The sequence below is a fragment of the Ambystoma mexicanum genome, chromosome 4q (assembly GCF_040938575.1).
Source record: "Ambystoma mexicanum isolate Mex_15411 chromosome 4q, UKY_AmexF1_1, whole genome shotgun sequence".
Lineage (NCBI taxonomy): Eukaryota > Metazoa > Chordata > Amphibia > Caudata > Ambystomatidae > Ambystoma > Ambystoma mexicanum.
Window position 1 is genome coordinate 410,972,157 of NC_090928.1, and position 22,180 is coordinate 410,994,336.

At 45.9% G+C, this 22,180-nt stretch overlaps 1 protein-coding gene across 2 annotated transcripts in view; it reads left to right on the plus strand.

Moving 5' to 3' along the window:
* LOC138467752 (zinc finger protein 300-like) overlaps positions 1-22,180 on the plus strand; it is a 176,200-nt gene that overhangs the window by 13,823 nt on the left and 140,197 nt on the right. The window contains exon 2 of one of the 2 annotated variants that reach the window (XM_069607979.1): positions 20,918-20,975. The exons of the other annotated variant lie outside the window; for it this stretch is intronic. Within the exon in view, the coding sequence (XP_069464080.1) occupies positions 20,952-20,975 (24 nt within the window). The 5' untranslated portion in view covers positions 20,918-20,951. The remainder of the gene's footprint in view (positions 1-20,917; positions 20,976-22,180) is intronic. 2 annotated transcript variants of the gene reach the window in all.

Sequence of the window (22,180 nt, forward strand, 5' to 3'; positions counted from 1 at the left end):
GAGGACGTAGAGCCACATGGGTGCAATCAATAGCATCTAGCACTTTGGGGAAGTGTGCCACCCCGTAAAGGTCCTGGACGACAGCCTGCCTTTCTGCAGATTTTCTGGGCATGTATATGTGCCTGAGGGCATGCAGTCATGAATGCCAACACCTGGTGTAGGCAGCGTGACTGCGTGGCCTGTGAGACACCCCAACTATGGCACTTGTCCGCTGAAATGACCCAGTAGCCAAGAAGTGCAGTACATTGAGCACCTTTTCCAAGAGGTCATCCTCCCACTCCCTGACTAGTTCTAGGATTATTAGTGGTAGAAACCTGTACCTCCCATATACCTGGTCATCAGGCATCCCAAAAAGGCTGGTCCTGGGTAAAATAATGAGGGCCTGGCTATCCTCATCCTCCTGCTGTGTCCCACGACCACTGCTGCGAGGAACTGTATATTCATCGTAGCGTATGAGCTTGTTTATTTGCGCGCACTTTTATGCTGCGTGGGGCCGCTTACGCCTGCTTCCTGCTGGCGTACGTGTTCCCGGATTAGCGCGTCTTTTCTGATGCACGGCTTTCCCCATGTCGATTCCATGAATACGTGTTGTTAGCGCGTGTGTGGGCATTGCGAGCATTTCCCTCCCGTACTTTCCCGTAATGCCCACATTTTCACGCATTGTTCCCCTTTCTGCATGTTACGCCCCGTGTTCCACCCACTTTTCTTGTGTGCGCTACACAATGTGCGCTTTCCCTGTGCGCGTCGCGCACGCCGTTTAGTGACGTGTGCGCCCCCGTGCCCCACCCACGGATTTGGCGCACATGCCTGGTTTTACAAGCGCAGCGCATTCAATGAATCCATGAAAGGCTGCGTGCGCGGCGTTAGCACGCGTGCGCTGCGATTTTCAGGCTTGCGTTCCCCTTTTCGGCGCACATTTATTCCCAGAATTACCCTGTAAGTTATTATCTACCCAGGGCTTTGTAGTAAACATCCCTAAGTCAGTGGCTTTATCTAAACCAGAACTGGCACTTTACGTGCCCTTTTAAGATCATTCTAGTGTTTTTTTTAAGGAATAGGTTATGGCGTAAAATGAGTCTGCAGCCTGCGTGGCATCCATCCACCAAGAACCCATGAAAGTTGCTAAAGTAGCCCAAATAACATGAAACTGTGTCGCAAGGCAAGATGCCACACACCCTGGCACTAGCTCCCACTACAGGACAGGTCAGAGGTGAATATATACCTCATTTAAGGTTAGTCCTGACTTCAGACCTAGGCTGCAGGTAGGATTGAGTGAAAGGGGAGTTGATGCAGGAAAAGCCTGCTGTGACTGTCTCTTCCTGGAGAGGACCCAGACAGGGGCGCAGATGACACTGGGGCAGTGGGAGAGTGCCATGCCCGAGCTCCTACGTTCCCTCTAATATATCCTCCCCATGCCGGCCTGCACATGGGATAGGGGGGCCAGTTTGTGTATTATCAGGCCTAATCAATGCACAGACAGATATGGTGTAGTGTATATATCTGCAATTATTTCAACAGACGACTTCTAATCGTCCTCATGCAGGCCTCGTGAGCATGGATCAAGCGTTAGAAGAAGACGCATTTGTGACTCCACCCTTTATCTGGGAACAAGAGGCGAGGCACCATTCTTCCTTGTACAAATCTCCCCTCTGTACCCTTCTCTACTCCACATTCTCGTCTGCTGTACACCCTTTTCTCCCAAGTCCCTTCCCTGCATCCCACACCAAGTCATTCCTCTGACACGCTGCCCTCTGCACTTTCTCACTTCTCTGTACTTCTCTCTCATTTGCAAAACCCAAAGCACCTCCTATGCCATTTCTGCCCTACACCACTCTCACTGTGTGCTGGTCTTTCCTGCACCCCTCTCTCCCCTGCACACACTAGTGACCCCATGCTACAAACCATCCCTATCTTTCATCTGCACTCCGTTCTTGTTCTCATCTCTCCTCTCCCTTGCTCCTCTATTTTTCTGTCCTCTGCACCCCTTTTCACTTTGCAGTCCCACACTCTACTGCACCCCAGTCCCTCACTTCTCATTCCCCCATGGCCAGCACCCCACAACTCTCATCTACAGTTACTCAGCACTTTCTCCTCAGTCTTCAGAGCACCCTTGATATCCTGGCTTGCATTTCACAGGTTTTCTCTTGCACGCCTTGCATGACCAACCACTCCATATAGCTTCTCAGAATAAGCTGGAACAGGCATGCCAGATCCTTGACCTTAAAAGGGCCCATTGATACCTGCAAACATTAACTCTTAAGAAATAGTCAGGAGCATGGATATTTGGAAGGGGGAACAGACACAGAAGTCACTAAGTCCACGTACTGCCGAGGCTCTACCCCCAAAATCTGATTGCACTACGACCACTCAAGTATGCTGACAGAAACAGCCAGGCTGAATAAAACAGGGTGATGCTTAGCCAAGACCTACAGAAAATTAGCGTTTGATTTATTTTAAGAGATGCGCAGGATAGGCACCAACAAATGGTTTATTTTGGGCAGGGACAGAGTTCAGGTCTGTGCTGGTAATAGTTTGTTTTATGGAATATAATAACACTTTGGTCATAGCGCTTCATGCTAGATGCATTCAACTTCTAGGCAATCTAATAACAGGTACAGCACTGAATTTATGAAAGGTTAAGTGGACCCTGCTGCTGGGTTTGAACTAGCGAACTCCAGGTAGCCCTCATGTCAGAGACCAAGCTTTAGGTGTGGTACCATCCAAACTTCAAGCAGGTATGAGTTGGTGGGAAGATGTGGAGGGATGTGCCTTAAGTGAGGCCTACTGATATGAGAGTATACATCGAGTGTTTTCCCTTGCCTACCTTGGACATTACTATGGAAAAGAGCACAGATCCCATGTAGCGTCCTTTCTTGAGATTGGCTCATCCTCATTTTACTTTATATGGTTTCATGAGGATTTTGTATACAATGTCAGGCTATCTCAGGCAGTCTCTGCACTTTGCAAGCCAGGCCTGGGGTACAGGGACATCTTGGAGAAAATCCAGTGTTCGCCTGATTGTGTGATCCAGGGCGAATCGTGTGACGCCCCCGCCATCCACCACTGTACATTATTTTCTATATATGTTTACTTGGGATGACCTAGAAGTGACTCAGTTGGCAGTGTACACTATAACGGAACACCTCAATCGTAAATGTTCTAACAGAGTTTCTTGTTGCTCCATGTATGCTAAGCATGTTGAGTGAGTGTGAAGAAGGACAAAGTGTCACTGCAATAGATGTCACCTCCACTTGGGGGACCGGGTCTCATTTTGGGAAGCAGTTATAGATACATAGAATTTGTAATGTTTTTTTGCAGAGAAACGTATCAGGTGCAGTCAGCGTAATCAAACTCTAAGGAAATAAACTAGAAACAATCTCAAAGTAACCTGACGGTTTAGGGGCACTAGTATAGTGTAAGCAGCAAAAATAATCCTCAGGCCCTTCTGCTTAAAAAGGCAATACATAATATATTAAACGGTGTTGTGGCATTTGTATAGAAACTGCATGTACATGTCAATATATACCGGCTCCCATTGTGCACCCTTGATCCTCTGCTGTATAGGTGAATGGCCTATGTATGTTTTTGTGCGGCCTTGCAAGCCTGTGTTGTCCAATGCTTGGAACTTAAATGTGAGCCCTGGCTACCCATCAGTAAGGAGCAAACAAAGAGCCGTTCCGAATCGTGATGTTCCACAGGGGCTGGGCACACTTTCATGAATTGAAAAACATGAGGGTGGCACTGACAGGGCCTCAGGTTTTTCAATTAATGAAAGTGTGCCACTGCCAACGTCTCATATACAGTTTATGAACACGCGCAGCACGTTGTAAACTGATCAGGGAATCCTGGCCTCTTAATGTTTAATTGAAACATTAAGAGGCCATGATTCCCTAATGAGTTTTGCAACGTGCCGCGCATGTTAAGAAACTGTATATCTGACATTGGCACATTGAATTCACCCCAAATAAATCCACTGCCAACGTCAGATATACAGTTTATAAACACCCTCGCTCCAGCCTTGGCCGATTTCTGTAATCACTCTTTCACCACTGGAACGTTCCCCTCTCCCCTTAAGCACTCCCTTGTGCACCCACTCCTCAAGAAGCCATCTGCCTTTCCTGCCAGCCTGGCAATCTATCACCCAATATCCATCACCCCTTTCCTGTGCAAACTGTTGGAACAAACTGCCCATCTTCCAGCTTACTCTCCACACTGAATCGGTTGGTTGTCTCCATGACCATCAGTCTGGCTTCAGAGCAGCCGGAGGCACGGAAACTGTTCTCCTGAATACACATGGAGATCTGCTCTCTAACCTTGATTACAGCATTCCTTCTGTCCTCATCCTCCTTGATTTTTCATCTGCTTTCGACACGGTCAACCACACCATCCTGATCAATCGACTCCATGAGAACCTAGGCATCACGGATCAGGCCCTTGAGTGGCTGACCTCCTTCCTATTGGACTGCCCTTCCCAGTGCAACTTGGTCCCTTTCTCTCTGCCACATCTCTCTATAACCTGTGACGTTCCCCAGGGCTCCATCCTCTCACCCTGGTTTTTCAACCTCTTCTTGGCCCCTTTGGCCCACCTGATTTTTACCTTCTCCTCTTATGCGGATGGAACTCAGCTTTCCTTCAGGCTCCCCTCAGACTCCTCTCTCTCTCTCTTTCCTGACTGCCTATCCGCAATTCAGGATTGGTGCACAACCACTGATCTCTCACTTAATGCCAGTAAGATAGAGATCCTTCTCAGTGGGACCCCTGCTTTCCCTCTTGCACTCTGGCCTCCCACCTTGGGCCCTCTTCCTTTGCCTTCCTGCGAGGCAAAAAATGGTGTTGTCATCTTTGACTCCACTCTCTCTTTCTCTCCTCACATCTCGGACATCGCCAAGAAGTCCCACTACCAGCTGTTCCTTCTCAAAGGGACTCTTCCCTTTCTCACTTTCCCCAGAAGCTCACTGTCTCCAGAGCCCTGGCTCTCTCTCTAGGCTGGACTACTGAAACAGCCTCTTTCCCAACCTGCCTTCCTCTACTCTCTGCCCTCTGCAACTAATCCAGAACAGGACTGCAAGACTTATCCTTGGCCTCAAGCCCAAGGATCATATCTCTCCAGCCCTGAAATCTCGCCATTCGCTCCCGGTTGCTGCAAGGATCACGTTCAAGACCCTTTGCATTGTCCACAAAGCTTTCTGGGCCCGGTCTCACACTACATCCAATGCTCTCTTCCAAAATACCTTCCTTCTCAAGCCCTTCGCTCAGCTACCTCCAACTCTCTAAAGGCTAGACGCTTTCCCAGGCAGAGAGTGGAGGGGGTGGGGGTAGGGGGTAGATCTCTCTCCTATGCAGGTGCCTCCCTCTGGAAAGGCCTCCCAGCCCCTCTCAAACTTGAGCCGGACCACCTGAAGATCCGGAAGCAGCTCAAAATGTTCCTCTTCTCCTCTGCTTTCTCTATCTCCCTCCCCTGCTGGCCTACCTGACCTACCTGTCTGCTGTACCGACTGGTTGCTGGGCTACCCTCAGAGTCTCACTATGTCCAGACTCTTTCTTGATCAGTCACCCCTGCACTGCCTCTGGGACTACCACGCACTTAGGGGCTGTAACTGTATCCCTACAGTCCCTTGTTCTCTTGCACTACCCAGAGTTGCACTGCCTTGGCTGCACTTACTCAGAGCATTGCTGCCCTGTTTTTCCCTCCCCTCTCCCTTGCACTTCCCCATCCCTTTCCCCTTGCACTTCTCGTTCTCACACCTGCACGATATGAATGACACATGGCCTAGTAAGATCGTTTATCTTGTCCACCCTCTATCTTCCCTCCTGTTTCTTGTCGCACCTAGAAACACTTGTGTACAGGCGCATTATAAATGACTTATATAATTTTATCACAGATGCCTAGAAAAATATACAATGCCCCAATAAGAAACGACTAGTCTGGCAGCACCCAAATGCCAATCTGGCTAGGTAATTACACTTAGCAGGACTGCTTTATCAGAAATGCCCAGTTATAAAAAAAAAAGTCATACCAAACTGAGGAATGACTAGACTGGCTGCACCAAAATGCCTCTCTAGCCACTAATACCACATATCATGCCTGCTTAGCCTGGACATGGACAACCATTATGATTTGTCGGACAATCCTGCCCACCCACAAACATCCCCTCTCCCTCCCACCCCTACCGCAACCTCCAAAATCAGCTCCTTGGCCCAGAATTACCTCCACGTCCCCCTTCCTTGTCCCAGAGCTTACGTATGAGGCTCCTTGACTCACAGCTAAGTACTGGGATGAGGAAGAGTGGGACTAGGAGTAATTAAGAGGACAGGTAGCTAAGTGAGGCATTACCTCCGTGTACCTCTACCTCATCCCAGTACTTGTGGCAGAGTGCCTCATACACAAGTACTGGGATGAGGAAGAATAGGGCTACAAGTAATGAAGATTACCAATAAGTAATCAAGGCATTAAACACAAGTGGTGGTGCAACACCATTGAGTTGACTGGGATTCAGCACCCCCCCACCGTCCCTCTGAAATGTTGGGCTATGTTGACTCGACCTGACTGACCGTCAGAGCAGTTGCCCGACAGAACAGGATAAAGATGTTAAACGGCACCTGGGTTTTGCTGTTAACAAGAGTCCAGCAATTACTAACATAAAGCATTTCACTGTTAGTACCTGCATTCAAATGCCACATTTTTTAGGCAATTAAAATTGTGATGTGGGTTTAGTACTTGCATGCCAGGGAAGTGATTGGAAGGGTAGAGGAGATCACTCAATTCTCGCAGCAGTCCATAAGTGGGAGCTTTCAACCTTAAAGGAGAGAGTTAACTGCATGTAACATTGAAGCTACACTAGAATAGTCTCATTAAAATGCATACAGAAATTAGATGCCCCACACAAATAAGTTTGCCCTTCCTCAACCGCCCGTGAAGTTAGCGCCTCTCCCAACATTTGAAGAGTTAGCCCCCCGAAATGTAGGTTTTGTTGCACCCCTGAACGCAAACACACACACCATTCACCATATACACACATGCACACCCAGCCATCCATACATTTAAGTGTGCACTCTCACCATACAAGCACACCCAGGCAGCCATCCATACATTTAAGTGTGCACTCTTTCACCATACAGGCACACCCAGGCAGTCCACGTACATTTAAGAGTGCACCTTTCACCTTACACTCACACAGGCACCTGTCATGGGGTTGAGGGGAGCCCCATTGCTTCAAAAAGAAATTGTTTCTTTTTGAAGTCACTTTGACTTCCATAAAGAAATTATTTCCGTTAAGGACCGAACCATAACGGAAATAATTTCTTTATGGATGCAGAGTGACTTCAAAAAGATACTGGGCCTCATTACGAGGAATGCGGTAAGGGGTTAACGGCGCCGATAAAGGTGCCGGAGCCGTTAACCCCTTACCGCCCCATTACAAGGTCTGCTTGCGGGAACCCGCTAAGGACGCCTGGTTTTACCAGGCATCCTTAGTGGGTCCCGCGAGTAGACCAGGATGCTAACAACGGGCCCGTTGTCAACGGGCCCGTTGTTAGCATCCACCCCATTCGCATTGAGCCCTATGGGGGCTCGACTGGGAATGGGGATGTACCGGGTCCGGGTTCCTTGAATGAAGAATTACTGGGCCCTCCAAGGTCGGAATGGCCCAGTAATTCCTCATTCAAGGAACCCGGACCCGGTACCCAGTATGGGGGTAGCCATGCCGCTAAAAGCGGCATGGTTACCTCCATCCTCGTAATGAGGCCCACTGTTTCTTTTTGAAGTCATAGGTCTTCCCCACCCCATGACATGGAGGCCTCCGGCCTAGGGTCTTCCGTTGCATGGGGTGGGGGGGATCCCTTGGACTTCAAAAATAAAATTTCTTTTTGTAGTCACTCTGCCTTCATAAAGAAATTATTTCTGTCACAGAAATTATTTCTTTGTGGATGCAAAGTAAAATCAAAAAGAAAAACAATTTATTTAAAGAAAAAAAATGTTAATTTTTTTTTCTCTTAGTGGGCCTCCTCCCAGGACATGTGCTGGTGGGCCCACCACACTGCGGGGGCCCCGTTACGCAGGTGAGTGGGGCAGCAGCAGAAGTTGCAGACAGTCAGTCTACTGTAAGCTTGCAAAAGTAAAAGTAGACTCTACTTTAACTTTTGCAAGCTTACATGACAACTGCAGCCTGCAGTGCAGGCTGCAGTCGTATTTTACAGCAGATACACAAATAATCTGGGGGGATAAAAGCTATTATATCCCCCCACTTATAATTGTGGGGGGGGTTTGTCCCCCCCATCCCCTCATGTCCTACACCCATTAGTGTGTCAGCAGTGACGCCCGTCCCCAGGCTTTCCTTTGTGCCTCTAAATTTGAGGCACCTCATATCCCCATTGCCCAGTGCAGGGAGACCTATGAACCCAGGGGCACAGCGTGGCATTCAGTATTCCCAAAAGTACAGCTGGCTACCAGGGATGTCAAGTCACCAAAAGGCCGGGTGTAGTGGAGGTGACATCACACACCTAATGACATCACAGGACGTAATGTTGACCTCAACGACATTACATGAAATAACATCACATGACATTTAACCCACCTGAAGTGATTGACGGGTGTAAACAATGCCCAAAGCTTACATTTCATAAAATACCAAACCAGTACTGAGCAGAGACATACAACGTTTTAGATACCAAACACGTTTTAAATAGGGTGCTGCCTTAATATGCCATGGAGGGGGTAATGTTATGACGGGTAGACTCAGTAGACCCATCATAGGTGAAGGGCACTGCCATGCACATGGCACTACATCCTCATAACCTATACCAAATATTGCTGCACATGTCAGGTCTTGTAATCATACACCAAGAAATGCCTCAAACACTTAGTATGGGATAAAGTCAGAGGAGTAGCCTACTGACACAAAACCCCACAGGCCCTTATTTATTTTTTTATCACTAAAGGACTTTCAGGATTGTAGTGGAAAATAACGCCCACTCACGAGTCCACTGGATTGATGAACACTTTATTAGTAAAGCAGTAGGCAAACAAAAGACCAACGGCAACATGAGACTTCGGTGCAAGTGAACCCCCCTCCCACCTGGGTCTAGATCTGTTATGCTCACAGGAATACATGATTGTTAATGGAAGGTGGGGTTGGTCTCAGCCTGGCAAGGTCACACCTTGCCACATTAATTGCTGACTGAGACAAACCCTCACTGTACAGTCTTTCGATGCCAGCTGTACTCGGCAGCGTGTGTTAGCGTTACCAGTAAAAGCAGCATAGTGCAATGCATTTCTTCAATGTGAATATCCTCCCTAATACTTCACTCTCGCCTCGAGGCAGACAAGAGGTCTAGTAGTATGATGACATGCTCCAGCTCAAGCCGACTTTCAGGAAAAAAGATAACCACCAGTCTCGTTACTACAAATAGCGGATGTAGTGATGCTGAGAGTGGGGCCAAGTTCCAAAGTTCAGATGTTCCAAGCTTCACTGTTCCACAGTACAAATGTTTGAAAGTTCCAGACTCCTTCTTCCCGTTCCTGCACTACAACATTTGCAAGTACCAGAGCCAGGCAAAGAGGAGAGCCATGGTTGCGAAGATGATAACCAACACGTTACAGCGGCAGGGGCAACACCTCATAGATGCCAAGGCCATAGCAGCAATGACATCTAGAGTCGGTTCGGGAAATGCCTCAGGTGGCAGATTCATCGTCGTTGGTGAGTTAGATGCAGTGGTGAGTAACTGGACCAGTCACCACTTTTTTCAAAACTCTGGTACCTCTTCTATTCTTCATTGGCATCGCAGAGCATACCTCTGGCTGGTTGGGTTGTGAAATTCAGGGTGTCAGGCTGTGCAGGGTATGAGTCAGCAGGGGAACTTGAGCAGTGGGGGGTTCCCTCCGGCGCAGTGACTGCTGTGACCGCCTGCTGGAGGAGCTTTAGCAGTAGCTCTAGCAGTAGCTCCCACAGGGCCCGTACTGTGGTGAAAAGACTCAGCAGCTGTGGGTTTTGTTTCAGCACGTGAAAGTATTGGCTGATAGTGGGTCTGGCCCTTGCTCTTCGGTATAGTTCGGTCTGATCCAGAAACAAAGAATAGTTATGACACTGACACAGGGATGGAGGTGTCACAGACGATGGTGTTGGAAGTCTTGGCAGCTTCGAAGCTTGTCTGAGGAAGATCGTCAGTCATGGTGGTGATGTCATCAGATGGAGCAGGGACTTTGCGGCAATGCAACGTGTGGATCCAGACCGGGATCCCGTCATACTTTACTGCAGAGTTCGTGGTGAGGAGGATGGTTCTATGTGAAAAGACCTAATTATTAAGGTCTCATGAGAAAAAGACTGATTATATTGCCCGTTTTTCTTTTGATTGTAGATCCTGAGACCGTAATAATGAGGACTTTTCACACAGAACCCCCCCTTTTCTTTTTTATTCAGGGGTTTCACCCCCCGAGCAGCCCTTTGCTTCCCCCATTTCCCCACTCCCCTGTCCCTACTTTTCCATGTTATTACTTCAAGCAGGCGGGAAGCTGGATAAATGCAAGAACGGACCTCCCGGTACGGGGCGTGCAGATAGTTTTGTGGACACCGCTCTCCCGACATTATAGGATCAACATGTTACAGCGTTTATTTATTTGCATTTATTTATTTGCATTTATAAAGCACACAAAAGCTGCCCTGAGGCATTGTGGCGCTGTTACAGCGAACTTAAACTTGACACTTGACACTGGTAGGATACAAATAGACAGTTGTAGCGGTATGGCAGATTGCATACTAAAATTGCAGAACTGAAGGATAGGTGGCAGGTCAAATGTTATGCTTTGCTGTGGTTACAGTGCAATAGCATAGTTTGTAAGCTGTTAGAAGAGCATTAGCGGAATAGGAAGGTTTTTAGGTTTTTTTTGCGAAAGGTGGTGTATGAATTTTCATTTCTGAGTGACGTAGGCAGGGCATTCCAATTTTTGGGTGTGAGGTGTTGGAAGCTAGACCATCCGGCTTTGGTTCTTTTGAATGTTGGGTTCACAGTAGTGCTGGGTCACAGAAGCTAAACAAGGTGCTATCCAGTCTCTGGTGTAACGTGATCATGGCATTTTTACCTGAATGGGCCACAACATGTGCTTTGGTGCTTTGCTTACTAACTAAGGGAGCAGTACCTTGGGTTCCACCAGGCAGTCGTATGGGGTTCGCCAAAAGGAGTCTACTCCCAGGCTATGCCAACACTGAATCCAGGTCACCTTCTCAGGTTCTGGAACTTGATCTTGGAGAATCGCCAGACTGGCAAGAGACGGGATGGTTGACGGTGGAACTGCAACACAAACAAGACATTCATTAGGCACCAGGGGCCTTCTGAGGGCTGCTGAGTGAGCTGCACTGTCAGCTAAAGCATTTCCTGAAGCAGTGAAGGACTGTGAGGGGTCATGCCCTCTGCATTTCAGTAAGGCCGCAGGAAGGAGCAAAGCGTCTAATAGAGCTGCCACATATATTCCATTCTGGATTGGAGTACTAGTGGGTGTCAAGTATCCACGCTGTTTCCAGAGGACACCAAAGTTGTGGACCACCCTGTGGGCATTTTTGTAGTTGATGTAGATCATTACTGATCTACCCTGAGCCAGGACACATGCACGTGTGGGGGCCACAAGCTCAGCTACTTGTACTGACTAGGTGGTGGGCAATCTATAGGCTTCTAGGACTGAATGGGGTGTGCATACATCATACTCAGAGACCAGTTCTCCCGTTTCCAGAATACAGGTGTATGAACCACCCAAGAAGAGAATGAGCTCTGGGTTCAACAGGGGCACATCAACCAAATCAGTATGAGGGGACAGCTGTGTGTCTACAACCACCTGACTGTCATGGGGCTCCCCATCTTCAGGGGTTGGTAACAATGAGGCAGGGTTAAGGAGTGCTGGCTTAATGGGGACAAAGGGATCTTCAGGTTCCTGGTTCCAAAACAGGAGCTCAGGGGGGTCGAATCATGTGTGTGGTTCTGAAGGGGCTTCATGAAAGATACAAACCCAGGGACCCATTGCCTACAGTAACTAACAATCCAGATGAACCCTCTCATCTGTTTCTTGGTCTGGGTTTTGGTGACTTTTTGGATCGTGGAAATCCTATTCTGGAACAGGTGTCTTTCCCCAGCAGGAATCTCATGGCCCAGGTATCGCACTCATGGCAGACATAACTGTAGCTTGTTCTTAGATGCCTTGTGACCCTTTTCAGCAAGCGCTTTCAATATAACCAGTGTGTCTTCCTCGCATGCTTACAAGGAGAGGGAAGCTATGGGCAGATCTTCTACCTACTACACTAGCGTCAACCCTTGTGGGAACTACACCAAATATAGGTCTTTATTTAGAATTTGGGAGAACAGTGGGGGGCTTTCTACATATCCCATTTGGAGATGTGTGAACATATATTTTGTCATTTTATGCGTGAACTGAAAGAGGTACTGACTCTCTGGGCGTATGGGTATAGAGAAAAAAGCTGAACACGATTCCACAACTTGCAGTGTAAGGAATACATAACACAATTGTAGCAGGGTTGGGTACCACGGGAAAAGATGGCAGTACGGCAGTATTCACGGCGCGCAGGTCCTGAATGAAACAATACACTTCTTCTTTCCTGGTTTTATTTTTGTAGGCAGTAACAGGGTATTACAGGAAATGCGCTTTAGCACAATGATACCTTGTTGGAGCTGGAAAAAGGGTACTGGGGCACACATGGCAATGGTTTGGTGGAATTTAGTGTTATCTTGACTGGTTCAGCACTCGACATGTACCTAGTGTCATTTGCATGGGTTGACCACAAGCAGGCCGGGACCTGGTCCAACAGCCCCTGCCAGGGATAGGGGGTATCGGACCGGTCTTCAGGTTTCGATTGGGCTACATCTTGTAACACAGCTAGCACTTTGTGCTCTCCATGAGCGGGATATTCAAATACACACCATCAGGGGAGCAATGAATGATGTAACTTAGTTTACACAACAAATCTAATCCAAAAAATTCACAGGAGAGCAAGGGCTTAGTAAAAATGTATGCTGTTCGGAAATATGTCCTACGTGACCATCATATGGGTGGAGACAGGGTGAATTATCGGCGTACCTCCGATACACACAGCATCTACCATCTCTTATGAACGGGGTATCTGGGAAAACGTGCACGTTCTTAGGGTCCAGAATGATCAAGGCTTAAAATAAGCAGTGTTGCATAGCAATTTACTACGCAATTCTGTAGGTTTGCTAATCAAATGGACGCTTGTGCAGCAAAGTTAGCTATTTAAGTTGTCCTCTTCAATGAAAGCACAGCTCACAGTGCATTCCTCTCTTGCCCTCAGTACTCTCTTCACCCTATTTTCTCTGTTCACTTCAAGTGCTAATGGAGGGAAAGTGCAGCAGTAATCATCTCATCCACTCTTTAGTGCCAAATGCATGTGTAGGAGTGCTAGGCAAGAATTTCTTTTTTTTTCTTCAAATAATTGCAAACCAGAAGTGATGGGGATGATACTTGTATTAAGCTTTCTATATCCTGTCTAGCAAAGACAAGTATGTATCAACTTTATATATTATTTAAGGACAGTCATGCAATTCCATTCCTAAAATGTAAGTTGTTACATAATGCATACTTACAATATCGATGCTGTAAAACACTGCATCATCTCCATGCTCTACAGTAATGTTTAGGTTAGTGTGTCTGAATTTCATAGGTTAGTGTATCTGAATTTCATAGTGTCAACTATATTTCATTTTGTTGGGGAAGATGCATCATATTGACTAGTGGACACTTTTGAAAATGTACATGATCACATGATCAAATGCTTTTGATGGCAAAACTAGTTCTCTAACCTGCAGGTTGCATACATCTTGCAACTGGTGCTCAACCCATGAGCAAACCTATACTCCTTGACATTCTATATTATCACCCTGTTGCTTTATACAAGGTACCCTGAAAGTGAGATGACCACAAACTACAATATTTCACCTACTTTGCCAAGTTCTCTGCCTGCTACACACTCCACTCTGCTTAGCCCCTTTCTTTCCTCTTACATAATGAATACACAAAGCAAACTAAATGCTTACGTCAAGTAGTGCTCAATAGTTTCATCCAGTCTGTACATCTACATATCTACTGCAATACCAAACACTGTAGTTAGCATCCAGAGCTTGCTTTGCTTTATGATTGTACTCTATATTACCACCTGTAGGAGACAGCTGGTCAAACTGTTTTTCTGGTGTTCTCCCTTGGCCTGTTTGCACAAGTTAATCTTGGCCCAATCAGTTTTCCAAGGACAAATTGCAAGAATACTTTGCACCAGTCTATCAGTAAAGGTCTTTAAATCTCTGGGCACAACGGGTTGTTCGGCCGGCCAATTTGTCTGTGCTTTAAGCAGAGCAAACATGTCCAGTGTAACACTGCCCGCAGTAGCTAGTTTAATTCTACGTAGGTGGGGTGGTAACAGTCTATTATTACTTGGGCCTCTTCCTGGAATTTGATAGGATCTTCTCGTATCCTGTGGAATCTCTGGACCATGTTAAATAAGTCACTGGTGCCCAAAGGGGCATGTACCGTGACTATGGTGTTGCCTCCTCCAGAGAGCTGTCTGGGTATAAATGCGCCAGTTCTGGAGTTTAGTGTAGAGTCTGGGAAGCCTTTGAATGTGCCTAACGATGGTGAAAATAATCTAGAAATCTGAGCTTTCATTTCAGGAGTGAATGGGCTCTCCATTGGTTGCTGGGGTGTGGATTGGTGGTAGTTAGATGGTTGTGAGGATTCGGGACTATCGGCTCGCTGATTTGTCCGGTTGTTCATAATGGCTTGGTTTTGAGTGTCCAGAATGTCTTTAGGGCTTTCTTTTGGCAGGCCCACCCCATGGACGACTGGATATAATTGTTTGTGTCCGGTTTGTGGGTTGGGACCTGCAGGTTTGTGCGCTCATGCTTCATGGATTTTACTTGCTCCTGTAGCTTTATTTGTAAGTCTTTTAGTTCCCGGGTCTTAGATTTGGTTATTCTCTTAGTGGCTTTGGTATGTCAGTCGAGGTAGCTATCCCACTGGCATTGGTGTACAACACTGTTCGCAAGTTCTTTATTCTGTCTAGATCAAATGGACCGACTCGGTCTGTGGATACTTGTGCCATTGTTCCAGGTAATTGCATGCTTTTGGCGAGCCGTGAGTAAACATGATGTGGGCTGGACTCTCTGTAGGAGGAAGCAGCACTTATCTAAATTGCGCTGAACCCATTCTCTCTGCGGGGGAGGGAGGGGTTAAGACAAAGTATGGCTTATTAAGGATCCCGGTCCATCCCTAACCCTGTCTGCACCGGGACGCCATCGGGTTACGTGGCTGCCAGTGTGGGTACGGCTCATGAACTTAACCGCCCTGCCATGACTATTCGCCGGCTCAGGTATTCCCTGAGCCCCATTCCTCCCCATTACAAAAATTACAGAGACACCATAGGTGTTGGTCAGATTCCGATAACTGCTGTTTCACAGTTTATTTCCCCCATTATTTTAACCACAATGCAGAGCAGTATCCAGTTCTTCAAAGACGTGGGTAGGTAAGGGTCAAAGACAAGACACATAAGCAGTAGAAATGCAACCTAATACAGCTACCCTACTAGGATAGAGAAGAGTGTGAAATGTAAATCAGGGTCGTAGCTTGCATTGCACATTGAGGGTTTCAAGTGACAAGGTCTGGGGCGAGACAAGACAATCACAGGTTTCTTTCTTTAGCATATTCCTTCGCACACATACAGAGCACATTAATCCTTGTCTCTATTCAGTCCTACACTACTCTGACCGACATCGCCGTCTCATGTCTTCTTAAGTCATTAGGGAGCATGAATGCCCTGCTTTTTAAACTGCGGTGGCCAACCACTTAACTCTTTCTTACTTTAGATAACCAGTTTTAGTTTTAGGCAGGGTACCTTCCCTCCTATTACTCCAGACAGATTTTCAGACAGCATGACACATGAAATCACAATACATTGATGCAGTTAACTGTGCTCATCAAGCCATCATTCTTTTGGATCAGCTATTTCCTCTGCGTTCGCTCTGTCTTCCCCCTCAGGTCTCCGGCTGCTCTGGCCAGCTCTCCCCTCCAATAAAATCGTCCTTTCTTGGGCCGAAGGGGAATCACCGGGAAGTGTGCCCGGCAAAGCAGTGGGATCAGACTTATAATGCACCAAATTGTAGTGGAAAATAACAACCCCTCTCGACTCAGGTGGATTGATGAACACTTTACTAATAAAGAAGTAAGCAAACATAAGACCAACTGCAACACAAGACTTTGGCGCAAGTGAACCCCCCTCCCTCCTGGGTCCAGATCTCTCATACTCACAGGAATACATGATTGTCAATGGAAGGGGGAGGTCTCAGCCTGGCAATGTCACACCCTGCAACTTTAATTGCTGACTGAGACAAACCCTCATTGTACAGTCTTTCGAAGCCATTTGCACTTGGTAGCGCTTGTTACCGTTATCAGTAAAAGCAGCAGAGTGCAAGGCATTTCTTCAAGATGAATAGCCACCCAAATACGTCACACTCGCCTCGAGGCAGGTGCAAGGTCTAGTAACATGACGACATCCAGCAGCTAAAGCCACCTTTTAGGAAAAAGCGAGCGCAGGGAACACGCTTAACTATGCCAAAACGGATATGTGTCAGAAGCGTGAACAGTGAAGGCAAGCATTTTTAAGTGTGCGCAAAGTGCTGCTCTAAGGGTGACATGCACAGTCCAGTGTACCATGTACCATTTATGCAGGCCAGAGACAGTGGTTTAAATGTGGCATAATGACAAACAGTTTATATTGTTGTTCTCTGGGGGGCACTTATATGATCATGCTGTATTCAATCCCCCCCCACCCCCACATCTTAATGTCAAGCTTGTAGAGGCAATATCTATGAATACAATATTATACCAAAGGTTCATAACAAACAAACTAAAAGGGAACCCATGACTCCTCAACACACTTCATTCTCTACATGGATCAGCATCAGGAGCACCAAGAGGCTAACACTACGGCACTGTACTCGTATGTTGCTGACTATATATGCTGTTAACCATACACGTCTGAGCTATATGGTCAGCAACATATATGGTTGAGAAGACCTTTCTAGGATGCATACCTGTGATCTGAAAAACACACATAGAACCCAGCAGTAAGCACTTAACCAACTGAGCTATCTTACCAGCGATTTCTCCTTAAATGTGCCAACCACAGCATTTGCTTATGCATTGGCTATGGGCGCTACATTTCTCATTAGCAAAACACTTACTATTGGAGTGCTTGGAAGCAGCAGGGATAGGTCAGGACACACTAGTAAATGTGGTCATAGAGTTCTGTATATTTTTTTTAAAAGGAGCGGAGAAGGTGCTGGGTAGGTATCTTCATAAATGTTTCTTGTTACATGCAAGATTGATTAAACAGCATATTGTGTCACAATTGGATTGCTCAGCATGTTCACATTTAAGCTCTGACAAGTGCCAGCATGCACTTTCCAAGTTCATATTTCATCAGGGCTGAATAAGCCCTTCACACTTCTCAGGTTAATACATTAAGTACTATTACATGTCCTAGTAATAACACCTATTTTTACAGCACTTAGAAGCAGGAGGCATTATGAGTCAGACATGAAGTGCTATACATAAAAGGATGACGTAATACCAACTATTTTACACAGATATGGGAGAATCTAGGCCACAGTAACATTATAACGTTGAATATTTTTGCAAAAAATGATAGGCCTGAGAAACATAAAACAAACAGGTTGACTCTAAATAAGAAGCTCTGCATCTTGGGCATTCAGTCTTTCTGGCCTATATACACAAACACTCGTCTCCAGTTGCACCTTTGCAAATATAGCACATTAGAGAAAGGAAAACTTCACAGGGTGATTTCCAAAAAAGAGAGGGCACTAAAAACATGCTTTACGAGGGTCAAAGATGCAGTGGCCGCCGCAGAGGAGTAAGCAGGAATCAGAGCTGCAACCCCTGGTGACTCCCAAATGACATCCATGCTGGGGGCGATGGGTTCATGGGAGAAAGTCCCTCAGTGTTAGAGCATTTATTTATTTATTTATTTATTTCACATTTATAAAGCGCTCACACAGCCCGCAGGCATCGAGGCGCTATTACAGGAATTGTTTTTTTTTTTTTTTGTTTGTTTTTTTCTTAGTTACGTATTTATAACGCGCTTAAACACCCAAAGGTTTCTAAGCGCGGACCCGGGGATCGAACCTGTTATTGCTCCGTGTCGTCTTGCTTCCAAGATGCGCACGCTGCCGCTGAGCTATCCTCCCGGGAGCATGCTCTGTCAGAGTTGCTGCAAATCACATGCTCAATATAAGATATGTTGAATCCTGTGGAATCGTCACTAAACTCCAGCCTAAAGTTTCCTCCCATGTTGCCAGGGGAAGGGAACCGCTACCTGACCCTGGGGCCGGTTTTCTGAGGGTGGATCACATGGGAGGAAATGGTTGTCAGGGGAGAGTGCTGAATCCACAGGGAGAAATGCAGTATAATTTTCTTTATTGTAAAGAAGATCCTTTAATTCTGAAGTTGTTGATGGCTGGCTGCCATTATTCAAAACCCTCTGATTGTAAAACTCTAAACCCAACTTTATTTAAACAAAACCCTATTCAGTCTCCATGTGTATATATAATGAACCTAGAACATATGAAACATCAGATTTTTTGTGTGATTGTATTTTAAACAACACTGTTCAACAATGTGATCCAAAATCAATTGAACATTATTGGAACTCCAAGTACCAGAAAGCCTCGAGTATTTTGATGAGGAAGAGGCACAGGGAGTTTTTGTCGAGGAAATGGGACTCTGAAGGTAATGTATAGTCTAGTTGTTATCAACCTAGTCAATTTCACGGGACATTTAAATCCCCAGATCACCTGTGGCAAGGGGAACATCAGTACCGAAGATGTGAACGAACAAGGAGAGAGAAGGAAGGCTGCATTGTGCGCAGAGCGGGACACGTGACCAGTGGCAGAGGAAAGTCTACGGAAGGCCATGGGGAGAATGGGAGATGCTCACTAGAAGAAGGTTGGTGGCAAGCAGAATCAGAGGAGAGGAACTCCGGTAGAGAGAGCACATAGTGTACAGCGGGAGTGGAAGAGGAGACGCAGTTCTGCAGAGCAGTGTGAGTCTTGACGGCGAAGGACAGGAGAGCTGACGCAGAGACCCACAGAGCCTCTGCCCAGCAGGGGAAGCTGGCCCCACATGGTGACCGGTGAGTCAGCCTAGCATCAAAGGGGGCCCGAGGCGTATGAACATAATAAAAAGCACTTTGAAAGTACTTTTGAATGCTGAGCAAATATAATAAAAAAAGGAAAGAGCGAACATGGTTCAATTCTCCTGACATGAGATGTCAATTGGGGGACACCTGTGACCAGTATTGTCTAAGCCAAAAGAAACTGTTAACAACAGGGGCAAATATGATGCAATTCTCCTTACATAAGAGGTCAGTCGAATAAACCTGGAATCAGCATTGCCAAGAGCCAAAAGAGATTGGAAGAGAAATAAAGAGGCAACATTTGTCCAATTCTCCTAACATGAGATGTCAGTTGGGGGAAATCTTGAACAAGCATTGCCAAGAGTCAAGAGAGAAGAAACATTAACAGAGTTTGAACAAGTCCTCCGATGTGAGATGTCATTATGGGGGAGATTGACACAAGTAACACCTGAAGTCAACAAGAGTGTGTTAGTGGAAAAAGCTCTATTGTGTTATACCTAATGAGAAAGTGAATGTTGCAGAGAAGCCTGATAAAGGTATAAGGCATTGAAACCTTTTTGGAAGCAAAAACCTTGCAGGAGAGTAGACCAGGGAATCTTTGTGAGCCAAAAGGGGGATATTTCTTGACAGGAGAGTAAACCAGGATGTTAAGAGTTTTCCGTTTAAATTGAGGATATTCCTGGCAGGAGAGTAAACCAGGAAATCAAGAGCTCTCAGTAAGAGTTGAGAGGTTTCCTGGCAGGAGAGTGTACCGGGTAAATCACTTTGAATTGGAGTGTTGAAAAGAGAAGTGGTCGTATTAAGCTCTTGGTTCTATTTGAATATTTTGGGTACCAAAAGGTTTTAACAGACATGCTGTTTGCCATACTTGAATCATTGCTATGAAAAAGACATGCGTTTGACCATCCTGATAAGTAGTCAAGACTTTCCTTTACTTTATTCTAACCAGCCTTGTGGAAGGAACATTTGTTTTGTCCTCCTGAAGAGAGTATTAGGTGAAAGAGACATTTGTAAAACCTTTTAGAGACTGATCTTGATATAAGAACACAGTGAATCACTTACAGGAAGTAATCCAGAGAAAGAGAACCAGACCCTGGATATAAGAATGGTTTTGGTTGTTAAATGCTCCAGTTATTGCACTTTATATTGAGTTGAACTTTGAAACATTTACCTTGCAGTGTTTGCATGCATGTATAATGTGAGGGTCATATTGAGTTTGGACACCAGGTCATCCTGCTTTCGTTTTGGGTTAATAGGAAAGGACATCTAGGCTAGGGAAAGTTGGGCCTTTGTCCAAACCCCTTTCTATTAAAAAATGGATAATGTTGAGAACATTACCACTTTGTGTCCGCCTCTCATTTCTGACCCCTCACAGTACCCACAACCAGGAAGTCCTGCAGCAAAGCAGACAGCGTGTGCAAGCAAACAGATAAGGTTTTTGTCTCAAGAACTATGCATTAAGAAAAGAAAAGAGGAAAGTGTATGTCCTGCTCTTCCTTTCAGCTGTATGTGTATATCTCCTGTCTAGCGCTGTCTCTGCAGTTGTGCTGTTTCTGAGAATGTGCTGCTGATCAGTGTTATGAGCTGTGGACATGTGCAGTAGATGAGAGATACTGTCAATTCCCCTGATGCTTGTAAGGGAGGGAGCTGCTTGTCTGACTGGGTCTGATTTGTAATACGAACCATTGGCTGCTTGGTTACAGCTCAGCCTCAGTGTCAATTTCTTCAAAGGGAGAAATGTCCCAGCAGGATCCGGCCAAGGTGAGTGACACGTTAGTCCCTTGTACAGTGGTTTAATGTCCAAAGATCTGCCTTCACCAACCACCCCAGATTGCATGTTTGTATGCCTGTGCACAGTGTCAGCATGATTACCAAAGCTCCCGATTTAGGCAGAAGCCTTCCGAATCTTTTATGAAAAATATTGACATTAAGTTCTCCCACTTAAAATAATTCGAGCCTGAATGCATTCCTATGGGGAAATGTATGTCTCCCGATTTATCTGACGAAATACCCCTCACCCGTACTTTGGAATGTTGGCATGTATGTCTCTGGCCGTTATTGATTATCGTTCTGAAATTAACAGGTCAGCACATTTAATAGCTCTTTTCTGCTTCAACTCCAATGTGTGGTTTCACAAGCAGAACAAGAGGTCAGCTCCTTCGTTTATGTTGATACCCAGAGGGTGAGAAGGCCCCGCCGAACATACTTCTAGCCCTATAGCTAGACATTGGTGCTACATGCTGTATGTTGCAAGTTGCTATTGCTGTTATGGTTTATTGTTATCGTTATACACACAGATACAGCCACACTGCACATTTGATTTGGTGTGTTGATGAATAACGAATTGGTATGACATTGTTTTTTGATATATTGTGTATTTATCTATCATCTCTATATTTCAATGTTGTCACTAATTGAGTGTTTAATTTTTTGAATGTGTCAATTGGCTGGTACACAACCTTGTTGCCATTGGTTTTTGCTTCTGGTGTTTTATGCTTTTATGCACATTCATGTATGTTTCTGCCAATTATTGGTGATGTAATAACACGGCCTCAGAAGAAGAGCAGATTGTTCGAAACAGGTGTCAGGCTGACTGAACACCAAATAAATCATATGCGACCAAGCATCTAATATTTGGACATATGCGCTGTGTGGATGTATCTGTGTGTATGTAGGTTGTTTAATGTGGTGTATTGAGAAGTATACCCCACGACATACACTCACCTGCCGCGATTTGTCTAGGACTTTATGCACACATACAAATTGCCATATTAACAGACTGTATAAGCGCTTGGGTCTCCAGTCTTTTCTGCACTTAGTACAATATTGTTATGGTTGTTTATGCCTATGATAAAGGAGGGATGTTATGGTGGACGTAAAATAGTCCTACCTCTGTCTGTCACTCTCAGACACAATTGCCGTCAGGCATAGTAATACGTAGCCTCCTGTCTTTGCAGCGTCTTACC